Source organism: Mus musculus, chromosome 10, assembly GCF_000001635.26.
Source record: "Mus musculus strain C57BL/6J chromosome 10, GRCm38.p6 C57BL/6J".
In the NCBI taxonomy this organism is placed as follows: Eukaryota; Metazoa; Chordata; class Mammalia; order Rodentia; family Muridae; genus Mus; species Mus musculus.
In genome coordinates, this window is record NC_000076.6 from 75,781,880 (window position 1) to 75,799,372 (window position 17,493).

The following is a 17,493-nucleotide window of genomic DNA, read 5'->3' on the forward strand; positions in this document are numbered from 1 at the left end:
CCTCCAGAGGTCCTGAACCATCTGTAATGGGATCTGACATCCTCTGCCAGTGTGTCTGAAGAGAGTGACAATGTATTCATAGACATAAACAAATAATTCTTTAAAAAAAAAAGTGTCTTGGCACCACAGATTATTGGGAAACTTGAGAATGGCTTTGTCTTCCTGGTTCCAGACATTTTTTTTTTAATTCTTTAATTCCTTTTTACAGTTCAGTCTTCATCCCCCTCCAGGTCACTACCACCACCCCCATCTCCTGTCTCCTCTACCCCTCCTCTCCAAGAGGATGTCCCCACCCCACCCCCACCTCACCAGACCTCCTCACTCCCTGGGGCCTCAAGTCTCTCACTGAGGCCAGACCAGGCATTCCTCTGTTGTATATGTGTCAGGGGCCTCGAACCAGCTAGTGTATGCTGCCTGGTTGGTGGCTCAGTGTCTGAGAGATCTCAGAGGTCCAGGTCAGTTGAGACTGCCAGTCTTCCCATGGGGCTGCCCCTCCTCCTTAGCTTCTTCCAGCTTTTCCCCAATTCACAGGGGGGCCGAAGCTTCTGTCCATTGGTTGGGTGCTTGTGTCTGCATCTGACTTTCAGCTGCTTGTCGGGCCTCTCAGAGGGCAGTCATGCTAGGCTCCTGTCTGTAAGCACACCATAGCATCAGTAATAATGTCAGGCCCTGGGGCCTCTCCTTGAGCTGGATCCCAAGTTGGGCCTGTCACTGGACACCCTTTCTCTCAGGCTCTTCTCCATTTTTGTCCCTGCAGTTCCTTCAGACTGCAAGAATTCTGAGTCAGAACTTTTGACTGGGATGGGAATCCCATCCCTCCACTTAATGTCCTGTCCTGACTACAAGCTTCCCTCCCCACTGTAGAGCCCTTCATCCAAAGTCTCTCCCTTTTGAGTCCTGAGAGTCTCTCACCTCCCAGGTCCCCAGTTCATTCTAGAGTGTTCCCCCCACTTCCTACCTCCCGACCAGACGTTCTCTCTAAGGAATACCTATCCCCCTCGTTTAGTGTCTGTTTGCCATAGTGGAAGCTGACCTCTCTAAACTGGAAGGGAGAGGCCCCTTCATTTCCCCACCTCTTCCCTTTGGTGTGTAACGGGTCTCCACAAGTCACCTTTGTTTACCTCTCCCCGTCCCCACTCCCAACTACAGCAACATCCAATCTTTCAGCTTCCTTCCTGGCTGCCTTCCAGTCCACTCCCTCACCCCCAACTAGAATACTATCCCAGAACACAACTGAGCCCTTCATTCCTTTTTTTTTTTTTTTTTTTTTTTTTTTTTTTTGTAACTCCCTGAGACAGGGTTTCTCTGTAGACCAGACTGGCCTTGAACTCAGAAATCTGCTTGCCTCTGCCTCCCAAGTGCTGGGACTAAAGACATGCGCCACCACTGCCTGGCAAGCCCTTCATTCCTAGTCACAGTTTGTACCCAAGAGTTTTGAGCATGACCTCTGACCAGGTATTTCCTCCTCTTGACCAATTCTGTAGGTCAGGAAGGTTTGATGATCCTATGAAGGGACAATGTTCAAGAGGCTGGTCCGGCCAAATAATGCATTCCCATGCCTGCAGCTGAGGCATCTGCGATTTCATTCTCCCAGGTCCAGAAGTTTGGAAGGCGGCTGTGATTTGGCTTGCTGTCTGTCTTTGTCGTTCTGTTTCATTGAGATACAATCTCACACTGTATCCCAGGCTAGCATGGATCTCAATATGTAGCCCAGGCTGGCTCTGAGTTCTCAGTGATCTCCTTCTCCTCCCTTGTTTCATCCCTGCTGAGTGCTGGATCCCATACAAGAGCTACCATGCCTAGCTATGACTTCATGGCTGGCGGCAACCATGAGAGGGTCAACGATCCCCAAAGCCTGGGAACCGGAGCTGTCTTTCGGGAAGACAACTGAACGGGATTAGAGGAAGAGGGTTAAAGAAACAACACGGAGAAATTAAAGCCCAAATCAAGCCCCAGTTTATTACCCAGACTCAAGGGGAAAGTAGTGATTATAGTTGAGGTCATGTGTGGCTATCACAGAAAAAGGGTGAAGATGGAGCTGAGCCTGAGAGCCATCATGGTGTGAGGAGTGAGGTGCATCCCCAGTGTAATGCAAGTTGTGAATTGTGAACTGTGAGTTGTGAACTGCCGCAGCTGGTGCAGGGATGAAGCGTCTGACGTCACTGGATCATTGCCAGCACTCTGGGCATCAGCTTCTGCTTTATGATGAGGTCAGCAGGGGGACAGTCCTTCACCTTCAGGATGACTTCATGGGCTTCCCGGAAGAGGTCCTTCCCCACAGCTGCCTCCACTCGCTGGTACCATGCAGCCAGCCTGGGATGCCCTTCAAAGACTGGGCAGCCACCACCTACAGGCTATATCAAGAAGGGAACAGAATTTACGGCTAATTTTGCTTCTTAACTTGACACACATAGAAAGAGAGAACTCAACTGAGGGATTGCCTCCATCGGATTGGCTTGTAGGAATGTCTATATGGGGGCTTAGTCCACTGTGGTGATGTTAATTCTGGAAAGATGGACTTAGACTATATAAGAGAGCTGAATGTGAGGCCAGAGCAAGCCAGTATGCAGAGTTTTCCCACTGATAGTTCTGCTTCAGCTCCTGCCTCTAAGTTCTTGCCTGGAGCTCCTGCCCTGGTTTCCCTTGATAATGGATGGTAACCTATACACTGAAGTTAACTCATTTCCTCCACCAAGTTGTTTTTATCATGATATTTATCACAACAACAGGAAAGGAAACTAGAATAACAGATTGGTGCCAGAGGTATAGGGTTGCTGTAACTGACCTGACCACATTGTTTTAGGAGGGAAGGGTTGGAAAAGCATTTGGAACTTTGGGTCTATAAAAATCATTGAGTAGTCAAGAGATCAATAAGCTGTTCTATGATAGCTTGAAAGATGCCATTGTGCAAGACACGCAGATGGTGGAGACCTGGTTTGTAAAGTTTCAAAGGGAAGTTTGAGAGTCCCTCGAAGATTCTGTGAGGGCCACTCGTGTGGCATATTAATAATCTGCAGAAGTAAAACATTCTGAGCTTCCGTGGGACAATGGCTACTGGTTAGTTAGGACTGAAAATGCAGCTGTAGTTTATCAGACCAGTGTCATTGAGGGAATGTCTTCTGGGAAGTATTTTCCTCAGGGTCAATACATAGAAGCTGTGGCCCAGTAGTAGGGTGGGCCAAGGCTGTCCACAAAGCTGGCAACAGAACTTGACAAATAATGTGTAGGAGTCTCCCACATGGTACTAGTTCTGAAGGCATGAAGGGGTCATTAAGAACAACTGAGGCTTGGCACTCTATAGAACCAGAAAAGGACATTGGTGAGAGTGCAATTTTAGTGCTAACGGCATGTTAAAGATGGCAGGACTATGGGGTGACTGTCAAGGACAGTGACAGATATGGCATGATTCCTGATCAAGCCAACAAGACAAGCTATATGGTATGTATATACAGCCCAAGCCCTTTAGAGCCCAGTAGGTCTCCAGTGAGTCACAGATGTCAGACATGGAATGTTGTATGCTGTAGGATTTTGGTTAAGTTTCAATCTGATTGTAACTGTGCCTTGCTTCTTCCCTTATGGTACAAGAAATGCTGTGATTTATTTAGTGGGCTTTATGGTATCCCAAAGTTAAGAGACTCTGGATTTTTAAAGAGAACTTGTATTCTGAAATCATTTGGACTTTTAAAAAGACTTTGAGACTCTTAAAATTGTACTGTGTTTTGCAATACTAACCTGAGATCTTAGGGATAAAAGAAACGAAAGACTGTGGTTAAACATTGATGTGTCTGTGGGACAGGCTGATAAGGAGTACAGTGTACTGGTTGGGTTTTTGTTTTTTGTTTTGTTTTGTTTTGTTTTTCCTACTTCTCACAAGGCTAGATACACCTAGGAAGAGAAAATTTCTTCTGAGGAATTGTCTCCCTCAGAATGGCCTGTGGGCATGTCTGTGAGGTGTTTTCTTGGCTGCTGATTGACATAGGAGGACTCAGTACATAGTGTATGGTGCCATCCCTGGTGATGGGCCTGTGCTGTATTAAGAAAGGTTGTAGGAAAAACCAGTAAGCCAGTAAGCAACATTCCTCCCTGATTTCTGCTTCAAGCTCCTGCCTTGAGTATCTTGCCTTGGCTTCCCTCCATGATAGAGTGTAAACTGTAAGCCAAATAAACCTTTTCCACCCTAAGTTGTGTTTGGTTTAGTGATTTATCACATTAATAGAAAAGCAACCAAGAACAATCAATGAAAGCAAAGACAGACATTACAAATCTGGAAGGAGTCTCCACACATTTGCATATCCTCCTACAACTAGTGAGGATAGCAAAAATGGGACTTCTCTAACTAGCCAGAATTCCCTGTATCTTATGGACCCATTTGTTGAAGTTGGTTTTTGACTATGTATTATAATGCTAATAGTGGCCCCCAAGATCTGGCTGCCCCAAGGATGAGAGAATCCACACATACACCAAATGATGCTATTGACCTTGCTCCTTAATTGAAATCTATTGGCTGAATAAAGATGCCAACAGCCTATAGTTTGGCAGAACAGAGATAGGTTCCCAGACTTTGGGTCTGAGGCAGGAGATCACTAGAGGAGAGAAGGTGGAAAGAGGAGAAGATGCCATGGGGTAGGTGAGTCATGAAAACATGGCCATGAGGGCTGGCCAATTGAAGTTAAGAACTGCCCAGATGGGACAGGGCACGTTATAACTTGGAGTTACTGATGGGGAAGTAGGTTATAATAGCTTAGAGGGTAAATGTCTGCCCAGCTCTAGTGCATTAAAGGCTAGCGAGCACATTATAAATATAAAAGCTGTGTGTCTTTTGTCTAGAAACTGAATGATCAAGGTGAGGTAGAAACCCCTGACCTGATGGAGATTTAACAATTACCACAGCATCCACCATTCTTAGAGCACTCACATGCATCAGCTCTGTGATGGCCACCAAGTCGGCCAGGGAGATGTGGGGCCCAACAAGGAAGTCTTTGTCCTGGAGGAACTTGTCTTCAAGCACCTGTAGGTTAACATCCAGTTCTGCCAACGTGGCTGCCAGTGTTTCAGGAGGTATTTGCTCACCAAGGAAAACAGGGAACATCACCTGGGAGGGAGGGAGGGAGGGAGGGAGGGAGGGAGGGAGGGAGGGAGGGAGGGAGGGAGGGAGGGAAAATAAGGAATTGGAACGAACCAGCTGAGGGGGGGGGGGGTCATGCCTCCCAATGTCAGGACTGCCTTTTACTTTTGTGCCTCTTCCTTGGTGGCCTGCCCAGACCCACAGGGGAATCCCCAAGTGACATTTTTGTCTACAAATAAATAGTCCTCCTTTCACCATCTCTGCTTGGCTGGACCTCAGAAAGGACAATACTTTATTAATGACTTAAATGGGGACCCGAAGAATAAATAGATCTAATATTTTTGAGGAAAGAAGTCAGGTTAGGGACCATGGTCATGGGTCACTCAGTGTTAAGAATAAAGCGATCGCTTTGACTTGCAAACATCATGAGTATTTTAACGACATGAATAATGTAAGTCACTCAGATAGCTTCTTCGTACAACCAAGGGACAAGGCAAACTAAACTTCACCTGGAAGCAATCCCAGCAGAAGAGCAACAGTGAAGGGGTCACAGTGCCTGGTGTCAGACTAACCTACAGAGCTACAGTAACAAAAAACAGTATGGCACTGGCAGGAAAGCAGCCATTCTGCCAGTGTAACAAAATAGAAGACCCAGAAACAAACCCACAGAGCTACAGCTTCCTAATTCTTAATGAAAGGGCTAAAAACATAAACAGGAGAAAAAGACACCTCAATAAACAGCACTGAGAAAAGTAGATACCCATTTGTAAAAGAATGAAACTAGATCCAAATCTTTTACCTTTATAAAAAAACAAACCCAAGACAGGCATGGCGGTGCTCATCTTGATCCCAGCACTCAGGAGGCAGATGTAGATGGATCTCTGAGTTCGAGGCCAGCCTGGTCTACAGAGTGAGCTCCAGGACAGCCAAGGCTACACAGGAAAACCCTGTCTCAAAATTCATTCATTAACTAATTAAGGGCTGGAGAGATGGCTCAGCAGTTAAGAGCGCTGATTGTTCTTCCAGAGGTCCTGAGTTCAATTCCCAGCAACCACATGGTGGCTCGCAACCATCTATAATGGGATCTGATGCCCTCTTCTGGTGTGACTGAAGACAGTGGCAGTGTGCTCATTTAATAAAATAACTAAATCTTTTAAAAGAAAAAAATTATTTAAAAAACAAACAAACAGATGAGCTCCAGGATCATCAAGAGACCCTGTCTCAGAAAGTGGGCATAGAGTCACTGCGGGAAGGCACCTGATGCCTATCTCTTACTCTATAAACACAAACCCCCACATGCAACATATATGCACAAATGCATTAAATAAATAAAATAAACAAAAGCCAAATGGCCATAAGTTTTAAGAAGGATGCAGGGGAAGCCCTCTCATATGCTGCTAGTGGGGAGGCAGCCACCTACAGCCGGTACCAAAGCTAGTGCGGACGCGCCTCAGAAAACTAAATATGGAACATCAGAGGACTCAGCGACACCACTCCTGGGAAACTTAGTTGCTATAAGGAAAAATGATATGTTAGTCAGGAAAGGGATGCCAAAAGAAAACTCAGGCTATAAAACGAAGCAAAAAAAGCCAAACTCAGAAACACCCACACACGGGTGTATGAGACAGGGTTTCTCTGTGTAGCTCTAGCTGCCCTGGAACTCGCTCTGCATACCAGGCTGGGCTCAAACTCAGAGATCTGCCTGCCTCTGCCTCACAAATGCTGGGACTAAAGAGGTTCATAAAGTAAGAAAAAAGGCCACGATAGAAGACGAGATCTTAAGAAAATAGGAATGAAAAAAAGTAAGGGAAAACAAAAAGAAAAACAGAGTAATGGGATATGTGTGTCATGAAAGTAAAAAATGGGGGCTAAGACCTGGTGAGATGCCTCAGGTGAAGGCACTTGCTGCCAAGCTTCCACCTCAATGGTAGGAGAAGACCATCTCCCCAAAGCCATCCTCTGACCTCTACACAAGCACTATAGCGCACATTACCTGCCCACGCGCATGTGCGCACGCACGCATACACACACACCACACACACACCACACACACACACACACACACACACACACACACACACACTCACCACACACACACAACGCACACCACACACACAACACACACACACACACTCACCAACAAAAACACGCAAAAATTAAATTAAAATGTAAGTCTAAAGAGAGGGGGAGGGGCAGAGGACCAGCAAGAGCTGATTAGGAGAAGAAAGCATAGTGGGGGAGGGGATGAGTAAGACCAAGCAGGTCTGAAAAAAAACGCCACAAGAAAGTCCATTCCTCGGTGCATAGGTGGAGAACCACCAGGTTGGTCACATAAGTCCCAGGACTGAACTCTGGACGGTTGGAACAGGCTAGGTAAGAAATTTAGTGGCCTTCCTGGCATTGCCCCACTAGGATTACTCTATAAAATTGATTTTCCCCCCGATAGCATAATGGCTCTGGTCCCACACGGTAGTTAATGGCTGAAAGACCATGGGGTCTTGTGGGACATATTTTATTTGACCCAAACCAGAGGTTTGGTTTTGTTCCTATTTTGAAACAGAGCTTCAGATGGCCCAGGCTATGTACAGAGCTGAGCTTGACCCTTGACCTCTATAACCTTCTGTGTTTACCTCTGCTGCTACCTTCCAGGAGCCTTGTCAGGTGTATACCACCACTCCCAGATCCAAACCAGAGTCCTTTATTATATAAATATAATATAACATATTAATTATTAAATATAATATTAAATGTAAAGTTTATAAAAATAACTTTATTTTTGGCTTCTGATGCCCAATCTTTCCCACCTTTAACAGTTGTCCTAAGATGCTCTCCCTTCTCCACTCTTTTAAAGAAAGGGTCATACTATTTAGCCCAGGTTATATCCAACTCACAATCTTCCTGCCTCCACCTCCCAAGTGCTGGGATTACAAGCTTGCACCATGACTGAACTCAGCTTTCCTACCTCCGGCTTAGAACCGCTGTGTCACTGAAGCATGGCTGGCTCAGGTCACCTGATAAAAGTGGGTCCATGTTACTCATTAACCAGAGCCACAGGCAGCTAGATGACACCCATCTGACTTTTCCTGGAGCTGTGATAGAACACTCTGCAAAGCAACTGAAGGGAGCGAGGCCCACAGTTCCAGGGTACAGCTGGTGCAATGGATGTCATGGCAGCAGGAACCTGAGGGACCCGGTCACACTGTGTCCACACTGAGGTCACACTGTGTCCACACTGAGAGTGACGAATGTACCTCAGACCATTTTCTCTCTCCTGCTCTTTACTTTTTTATTTTATTTTTTGAGGTTTTATTTTTCTTTTTACGTGTGAGGGTGTTTTGTCATATGTATGTCTGTGCACCATATACGTATAGGGCCCACAGAGGCTACAAGAGGAAGTCAGATCCTTTCGAACCTCAACAGCCCTGTTGGTGCTGGAACTCCAACTTGGGGCCTCTGGAAGAGAAGCCGGTGCTCTTAACTACTAAGCCATCACTTCAGGCGCCAATTTTTGTTTGTTTGTTTTGTTTTTATTTTTTTTCTCTTTCTAAAAATATAATCCCATCCCAGGAAACAGTGCAGCCCACAGTGGGAAATCTTTTCAATGGGATTAACCTAATCGAGATAAGTCCCTCCCAGATGTTCTCAGATGTTCCCCACTCTGCTAATTCTAGATCACAGCAAGTTGACAACTGAGATCAACCATCATAACACCTACCAAAATGTTTACACAAAGGCCATTCAATTTCTCTCTCTCTCTCTCTCTCTCTCTCTCTCTCTCCCTCCCTTCCTCCCTCCCTCCCTCTCTCTCTATTTCTCTCTCTCTCTCTTCGCTGAAGTGGGGAAATCGCTGTAACATTTCCCAAATCACAAACAACTCCAGACTTCCCATGTAGAGGTTAATAATTTTTCTGTTAGCTTGCCAGACTGAAAAGGAAACCAGCATTGCCTCTCAGGCTTGGATTGCTAAAGCAAAGAGATTGCTCTAAAGCCTGGAAACACATGGGCTATACCGTGCTGCATACAAGATTGATCAGCACTGGCTTCCTGTCAGTACTGCAGAGAATCAAACGTGACCGTGTCAGACCATTTGTCATCCTATCCCCTCTAGGGGGAGACGAAAGAGAGCAGCAAGCTCCAGGCAGTGACAAGAGAGGGTAACGTGGGCACCAGGCAGGCTAGAGATACAATCCCAGGACCTGGGAAGCATCAGGCTTCCTGGACTCTTGCTTTTCTGTTCTTGCTTAGGGGTCATAGTTTCCTGGGTAGACTGAGCTACAAAGAGTTCGTAATAAAAATCCATCTCCAAATGCTGAGCACTGAGGATACTACAGCTCAGGGTGAGAATATGAGGATACTACAGCTCAGGGTGAGAATATGAGGATACTACAGCTCAGGGTGAGAATATGAGAATACTACAGCTCAGGGTGAGAATATGAGGATACTACAGCTCAGGGTGAGAATATGAGGATACTACAGCTCAGGGTGAGAATATGAGGATACTACAGCTCAGGGTGAGAATATGAGGATACTACAGCTCAGGGTGAGAATATGAGAATACTACAGCTCAGGGTGAGAATATGAGGATACTACCACTCAGGGTGAGAATATGAGGATAATACAGCTCAGGGTGAGAATATGAGGATAATACCGCTCAGGGTGAGAATAGGAGGATAATACTGCTCGAGTGAGAATATGAGGATAATACAGCTCAGGGTGAGAATATGAGGATACTACAGCTCAGGGTGAGAATATGAGGATACTACCACTCAGGGTGAGAATATGAGGATAATACCGCTCAGGGTGAGAATATGAGGATAATACAGCTCAGGGTGAGAATATGAGGATACTACAGCTCAGAGTGAGAATATGAGGATACTACCACTCAGGGTGAGAATATGAGGATAATACCGCTAAGGGTGAGAATAGGAGGATAATACCGCTCGAGTGAGAATATGAGGATAATACAGCTCAGGGTGAGAATATGAATAAGGAAAGAGAAGTGAGGGAGAGGAAAGAGGAGATGATGATGATGGTGATGATGGTGATGAAAAGGAGGAGGAAGAAGAAGAACAACAACAACTATCTGGGGCCAGGGCTGACCTCAAGCTCACAACCATCCCCCTGCCTCAGTTCTGAATGCTGGGATTACAGGCTTCCACCACTATACCACCAGCTCTCAAAGGCTCCTCTTTCACCACCTCTGCCAACCCCATCTTTTTTGACTTTGACATCAGCAATTCCAGTTTCACAGCATGTATTTCAAAGCACATGGCTCAGTGCACAAAGCTAAGGGTCCTCACACTACCCACCAGCCATCCCCAGCACCTATCTCCAGCCTGTCTCCATTACACACTAGCTCCTTCCTCTTAGCAGGACAACCTAACCTTCCTGCCCATGCTCTCTTTAGAATGCTCGCTAAGATAGCTGTCGAGGATGCCCTCAGAGAGAGTTTCAGATGTGGGGGTTAAATACATGGAATTTCCATGTCTCAAAAAAAAAAGGATTATTAAAGGTTAACAATAACCTAGACACAGCCAAAGAACCAGCTAGGTCAAAGCTAAGACAGTGAGAAATGCCAAAATTAAAAAGAAGAAAATTTCAGAGACCTGCTGGTGAGAGTTGGTGAGCCAATCCTACCTTGCAGAAGGCAGGATTGGGTTCTCTGACTTTAAGACGATCCCTTTGTATTACTTTCAGCTGTGCTGGTCTGCGATCTACGCATGGACCAATAACACAGGAAACATGTGAGAAAGGAGGAACACATGGCCTGCAATAGGCAGCAGGACAAGCAAGCACCAGAAGCAGACCCACAGAGGACCTGGGTGCTGAAATGAGTGGACAAAGGACACACACACACACACTCAAACACACACTCGGGGCATACACACATACACACACACACTCAAACACACCCACACTCAGGCACACACACACAGAGTCAGGCACACACACTCACACTCAGGCATACACACACACACTCAAGCACACACACACAGAGTCAGGCACACACACTCACACTCAGGCATACACACACAGAGTCAGGCACACACACACAGAGTCAGGCACACACACTCACACTCAGGCATATACACACACACTCAGGCACACACACACAGAGTCAGGCACACACACACACACACACACACACACTCACACTCAGGCATATACACACACCACACACTCAGGCATACACACATACATTCAGACACACACTCAAACACACACACTCAGGCACACACACACACAGAGTCAGGCACACACACACTCACACTCAGGCATATATACACTCACACACACATTCAGATACACATTCTGACAAACACAGACACACACATTCTGACACACACACACTCAGACATACATTCTGACACACACACACATTGTGACACACACACACATTCAGACACACACACACAATAGACTCTCATACACAGACACACACACTCAAACACACACACACATGCACACACACACCGGCGCTGAGACTTGAACAACTAGGATGCTGTGCTTGTTACACAAGTACTCTGCCGCTCAGCTACATTACTTCCAAGCTGAAGAGGACAGTTAAGTAATGGTAAGAGAACCTGGAAGATGGCTCAGAAAGTGCAAGTCCTAGCTGGGCAAGCCTGACAAATCTGAGCACCTCAGCTCAACCCCCATAGCCCACAGAAGGAGTCAGGCGTGGAGCAATCCCAGCTTTCCTACCGAGAGATGGGAGGCAGAGACAGGAGAAGCCTGAGACAGGAACGCAAAGGTCAGATAGCACAGCAGCAGAAACAAAAGACGTTCTACCTCACCAAGATGGACGGTGAGAACAGGTTTCCTGAAGTTGTCCACCTAGCTTCATGTGCACGAGGTGGCCTGATTATATACACAGTTAACAAATGGTGTAACAGTAACAAATGTATGGCAAACTTAAAATACAAGAAGACCAAAGTGCACGCATATGATAGATGGTAAATATAGGCAGAGATGGTATGTCTCAATACATACTGTTTGAACAACAATCTGGATTAAGTTAAAGGCAAGACATTGGACAATACCAAACTGAAAATAACTTGCTGCGGCCTGAGTGTCTCTGGGGTGACACTTCCCACCACCCCTCCCCACGCCCCCACATTTCCGGTCTTACCTTATGCCACAGGGCCCTGAGGCAGCTTCTCCGAAGGCCCGTATGCTGCCATGCCAGGTACTCGTCTACACGAGCACGAGCCTGCAGGTCTTGGGGGTACCAGTGGTCAGGAACCTTATACTTGTGTGCCAGGTAGAGCAAGATAGCCACACTGTGTGCGCAGGAGAACAAGGCAGGCAGTTAAAGACCACTGGGTTGACTCAATGCCCGGTACCTTCTTTCCCTTTTTATTTACAGATTTACTTATGTATGTATTTTATGTACATGAGTGCTCTGTCTGCATGTACACCTGAGAGGTGATCTGATCTCATTATAGATAGTTGCCATATGATTTGCTGGGAACTGAACTTAGGATCTCTGGAAAAACAGCCAGTACTCTTAACTACTGAGCCACCCCTCCCGTCCCTACCTTGTCTGATCTTTCTGACAGTGAGCCAGTCTGAGCCTCTTTTTCAAGTCGGGGGAAGTAGTCTCAAAAGAATTGCCTTGCCTTGCCTCCAGCGGCTCAGAGCTCTCTCTTAGTGTCAGAACTGGGTCTTGTTTTCCCGAGTTCACACCGAGGCTATCCTGCAATTCAGTGTCCCCTCCAGGGTTGCGTTTCTGAGTATGGGACCAGACAGCCTCCTGGAGAAGGGGCATCTAAGCTGAGCTTTGTGGAAGCTTGCTTTTCTTCAATCTATATTCACTCTCATGCTTTGACAGACAGCCTTGGGTGGTCTGATAGTTCAAAAAGCCTTTCCCAATCCTCCCTTTGTTCTTTGAGACAGCCTAGGCTAGCCTCAAATCCATACTCCTCCTGCTTCTGCCTCTGGAACTCTAGGGTTGCAGGCATTACACCTGGCTCCTCTGTTCCTCATGTCACTCCTGCTAAGGGTCAGCTTGGATCTTTCAAGTCTTACTCAGACACTTGGGGCACTGTTGAGGGGCTCTAGCAGGCCCCGAGCATGGCAATCAGGGCTCTGGCAGGCTTTGCCCTTCTCCCATCCCCCTCTGCTTTGCTAAACCATTAAATAACATTCCTAAAGCTAGCTGCCAAGGTCTATTTCCCTTATTTGGCCACTTCCTCCTCCTGAGGCTGAATACCAAAGTCCAGCTACCAAAGTACTGAAGTCTATCAATTGAAAGCCACCTTTTGGCTGCCCTCATTAATACGCCCAATTGAAACAACTCAATCAACACAGATCAACTCATCTTAACTCGGGGAGAGGGGACTGGGGAGGAGGTAGGAGCTGGTCCCCTTTTTCCTTTATAAACTGCCATTTGCCCACAGCCATGTCTGTCTCCTTTCTATCCAAAAGCAGTCCTTTGTCTCTATAGTATAGATACTCTTTCCCCTCCCCCCTGTTCTCTCCCCTTCTCCCTTGTCCTCTGTCTCCTGTCCTAGTTTCTTATCCCCTGCCTGTTTTCCCTCTGGGACAAATATATCTCCTTTATGCTGAGAACTTGGTCTTGGGGCATCCTGACACCAGTCCTTCCCGCTGTAAGATCCTAGAACCATGAAACAAACAAGTCTCCCTGGGACTCTCTTCCTGCCTTGGATTATGCCCACTACTGGGGAGGTGGAGACGGACCTTAAAGGACACTGGATACGCCTGTTGTGGTCATATGAAAACTTCCAGTCAAGAATTCAGAACACTCTGGGATTGGCTTACAGTGAGCGGGAAGGGTGGGATGGATATGTTTTCCTATCCTAACGGGAAGCTAGTTAAATACTAAACAATTCAAACTTGTTGAGGTTTGGTCTTTTGCTGTGTATTGTAATGCTAAGTGCAGGCCCCCCAAGATCTGGTTGCCCCACAGAGAGTCTGCATGTAGAAGCAAGTGATGCTATGTGACCTTGCCCCAAGTTATTTCTGATTGGTAAATAATGATGCTGACAGCCAATAGCTGGACAGAAGAGACATAGGCAGGTTTTAGGGTTTCTGGGCCCAAGGGGGATGGAGGGGGTGGTCAAGAGAGAACCAGACAGGGGAGAAGAAGATGAGGAGGAAGAAGAAGACGCCATGGGTTAGGTGAGTTCAGGAAAACCTGGCCCTGAGGGTTGGCCAACTGGAGTTAAGAGCAGCCCAGATAAAACATAGTAAGTAATAACTCAGGGTTATTGATATGTAAGCAGATTCTAATAGCATAGAGGGTAGATATCTGCCCATCTCTTGTGCTGTTTAAGGCTATTGTAAATAATAAAACTTGTGTGTCTTTTATTTGGGAACTAAATAATCAAAGGCTGGGTAGAAATCTCAGATTGGGGTTAAAAATGTCTACAACATGGGGGCTGGAGTGATAGCTCAGCAGTTAAGTGCACTGACTGCTTTTCCGGAGGTCATGAGTTCAATTCCCAGCACCCACATGGTGGCTCACAACCATCTGTAACGGTATTGGGTGCCCTCTTCTGATGTGTCTGAAGACAGTTATAATGTACTCATATAAATAAAATAAAAAATGAATCTTTAGAGAGAGAAGAAAGAATATACTCGCCATACACAAAAACATAATAATAAAAAAATTTTTCTACAACACAAAATAGCTCCAGAAAGTCCCTGAAATTGAGCAGATTCACTAGGCTCACTCCTTCCCTGACTAAACAACAAAGATTACAGTTAGGAAGTGGCAACAAAAACAATTTTATGGTTGGGGTCACCACAACACGAGGACCTGCATTAAAGAGTTGCAGCATTAGGAAGGGTGAGGACCACTGCTTTAAGTTGCTAGTGCATCTACATGAGTTCATGTGCCCAAGATGCTAAGAGGGCAGTGGGTCTCTAGAACTGGAGTTATAAGTGTTTGGGAGCCACTTCGTAAGGTTGCTGGGACCAAATCCAAATCCTCTATAAGAGCAGTAAGTGCTCTTAACCACGGAGCCATCTCCCCTCCCCCTCCTCCCAGTGCCAGCTTCCTAGTTTATAACACAGTGGGTTAGAACAGGCTGGTTTCCAGTAAAACTTAGCAATAGCCCCAGGCTTGCTTACCTCTCACACAGGGTGAAGCCACCATCCATCATGGCTGGTACCCTCTTCATGGGGTTCACCCGGGCAAACGCATCGCTGAGGTGCTCACCTGCAGATAGTCCAGCATGAGGGAGGAGAACACTGGGGGTCTCTGATAGCCTGGGCCAAGGTCCCAGGAGGCTGAACACTAAATTCATGGTTCTTCTTGGGACTGGGCTATTCCCTAAATGGGGTGCGCAGGCAGGGCTCCTGTGAGAGAAGAGGGGGTGGCCCCTTGCCCTTGATACAAAATAGGTATCATACGCTTGACAGGTCCTTGTGGGACTTGCCCGCTAGCAGCCCTTTCTGGTCTGGATTGGTTTTCTTCCTGTTGATGCACTCCAGGTAAGTTTCTAAGTTTGCCTCCTTGCGCTCAGCCCCACAGTCCTCAGTGGCTCCCATTGCCCCGGATCAAGTGGGGGATTCTCACTCTCCCTTCGTTTCCTAGTGGAACCTGTCTCCCTCGACAGGCTTATTTTTAACAGCCTACTTGAACATCTTTTTATCAGTTCCCCCCCCCCCCCGTCCTCACCCCACCCCCACCGGGCCACCCCCTCCCCCACCGGCCTACACCATACTCTGCAAGGGCAGAACCTGTGGGGGGTTAAGTACACTGTACCTAGAGGTGACAGTGAAGAGAGACGTGAGGTTTCAGACAGAGCGGGACAAGCAGTGAGACAGTATGGAGACGGCCACAGCCCATTATGCAACACTTTCATTTTGCTACAACCCTGTCTTGCCAGAGCGCAGGGCTCTCTCAGCGGCCAGCAGGGAGGAGGCTCCAAGTTCCTGGCATACCCCCATGCAGCAGCCTCTCTCTCTTCGCAGCACAAAGAGAGGCAGAGAGAAAGGGAAAACAGAAAGTCAAGAAAAGGAACGACAAAAAGGAATTCCAATAGACCAGGTTGGCGGAGAGAGCCTGTTGCAAAGGCAAGGTACTTGCAGGGATGGCTCTGTGTAGTACTGCCCATCTCAGCACTGGGGGAAACGATCCGAGGAGTGACTGCCCAGATCTCCACATTTGTTCTCCTAGCTATGCCCTACACCCACTACTCTTCTGGAGGTCCCTGTAGCTAGGTCCAAACTGCTTGCCCGTTTCTGTTGCTAGGTCTGCACACTATTCAGTTTCAGCAGGTCCTGGCCGGCGTCTATTCCACAAACAGCAGAGTTGGCGGGAGTCCTGAACCCTGGTTCTCTCTGGTGTCTTTCTATTGTGGTCTCTAAACCAGAAAAAGCCTGGGAAGGGGAGAGTACAGAGAGAGATCCCCTAAGTCCGTCTTGCCTCCCCTGTTTCTCAGATCCCCAAAGCCGTAGCCCTGCCCACCCTTGCGCAGCTCCACCGTGTGCATCTGGAACGGGATATTGTTCTTCTTGGCGAAGATATAAATGGCGCGACAGGGCTGCGACAGCAGATCCAGGTACAGCTCCAGAACCATGGCATAGGCGGCGGGAACCACTTCTGTAACTGGCCAGACTATCAAAAAGTCCAGGCTGGCTAGTAGGGATCCCTATCAAGCCAAGTGTGGCCACGCCCCCACTGGGCGGATACCGCAGCCTGGCCCTTCTTTCTAAAGGGGGAGCTAGCTTGTGTTCCAAGAGCCCTGCAACTGGAATCTAGCACGGAATGAGCCAGAGGACACAACTGGTCTCCTCTGAGTGGGCAGAGGAGGTGTTAGAGGGCCTGGCTGCTAGTCCTCTTGTGGCCGGTTTAGTTGAAAGCAGAATGTCTTCAAAGGTATACCCACCCTATCTAGTGTGTTGTTAGAATTCCCAATCGTCCCCACTTCCCAGATGGGAAAACTAAGGTATTCCTCCGGGACCTACAAGCCAAAGATATGGACCAGCACCACCAGCAAGAAGCAAAGGATGCTGTGGGCCTTTGATGTCACTCGCATCTCAGCTCTGTCATTTGACAAGGTTGGCCTTCCTGTACCTGAGAGCATTAGCTTCTCCATCCTCTGACATTTTAGCTCCCTTTGGACTGTGATAGAGAAGTACCTTAGATGTAATTTTTGAACAGAAATGTACCATTAGTCCCAGGCCAAGGTTCCCGCAGTTTCCATATCTGATGAAGGTTATAAGGTTGTAAGGTGGGAAGTTCCTTGCTGTTTATACACATAGTGAAAGAAACGTGTAGATCCCTTTCATGAAAGGTTGAGTCCAGCCGGAAGTGGTGGCCCACGCCTTTAATCCCAGCACTTGGGAGGCAGAGGCAAGCAGATTTCTGAGTTCGAGGCCAGCCTGGTCTACAAAGTGAGCTCCAGAACAGCCAGGGCTACACAGAGAAACCCTGTCTCGAAAAAACAAAAAAT

The 17,493-nt window shown here is 47.2% G+C and overlaps 1 protein-coding gene across 2 annotated transcripts; it reads right to left on the reverse strand.

Annotated features, from left to right (window-relative positions):
• Positions 1-1,933: 1,933 nt before the first annotated feature.
• Gstt1 (glutathione S-transferase, theta 1) lies at positions 1,934-16,705 on the reverse strand. 2 transcript variants are annotated; one of them, NM_008185.3, is made up of 5 exons: positions 16,506-16,705; positions 15,164-15,251; positions 12,198-12,348; positions 4,916-5,092; positions 1,934-2,354 (listed from the first exon to the last, which is right to left on the reverse strand). In NM_008185.3, exons 1-5 carry the CDS (start codon positions 16,615-16,617, stop codon positions 2,160-2,162), a joined length of 723 nt encoding a protein of 240 aa, NP_032211.3. In that variant the 5' UTR covers positions 16,618-16,705; the 3' UTR covers positions 1,934-2,159. The 2 variants fall into 2 exon arrangements, with proteins under 2 accessions (NP_032211.3, NP_001345707.1); NM_001358778.1 differs by lacking the exon at positions 16,506-16,705 and adding an exon at positions 15,801-15,852.
• Between the last annotated feature and the right edge of the window lie 788 nt (positions 16,706-17,493).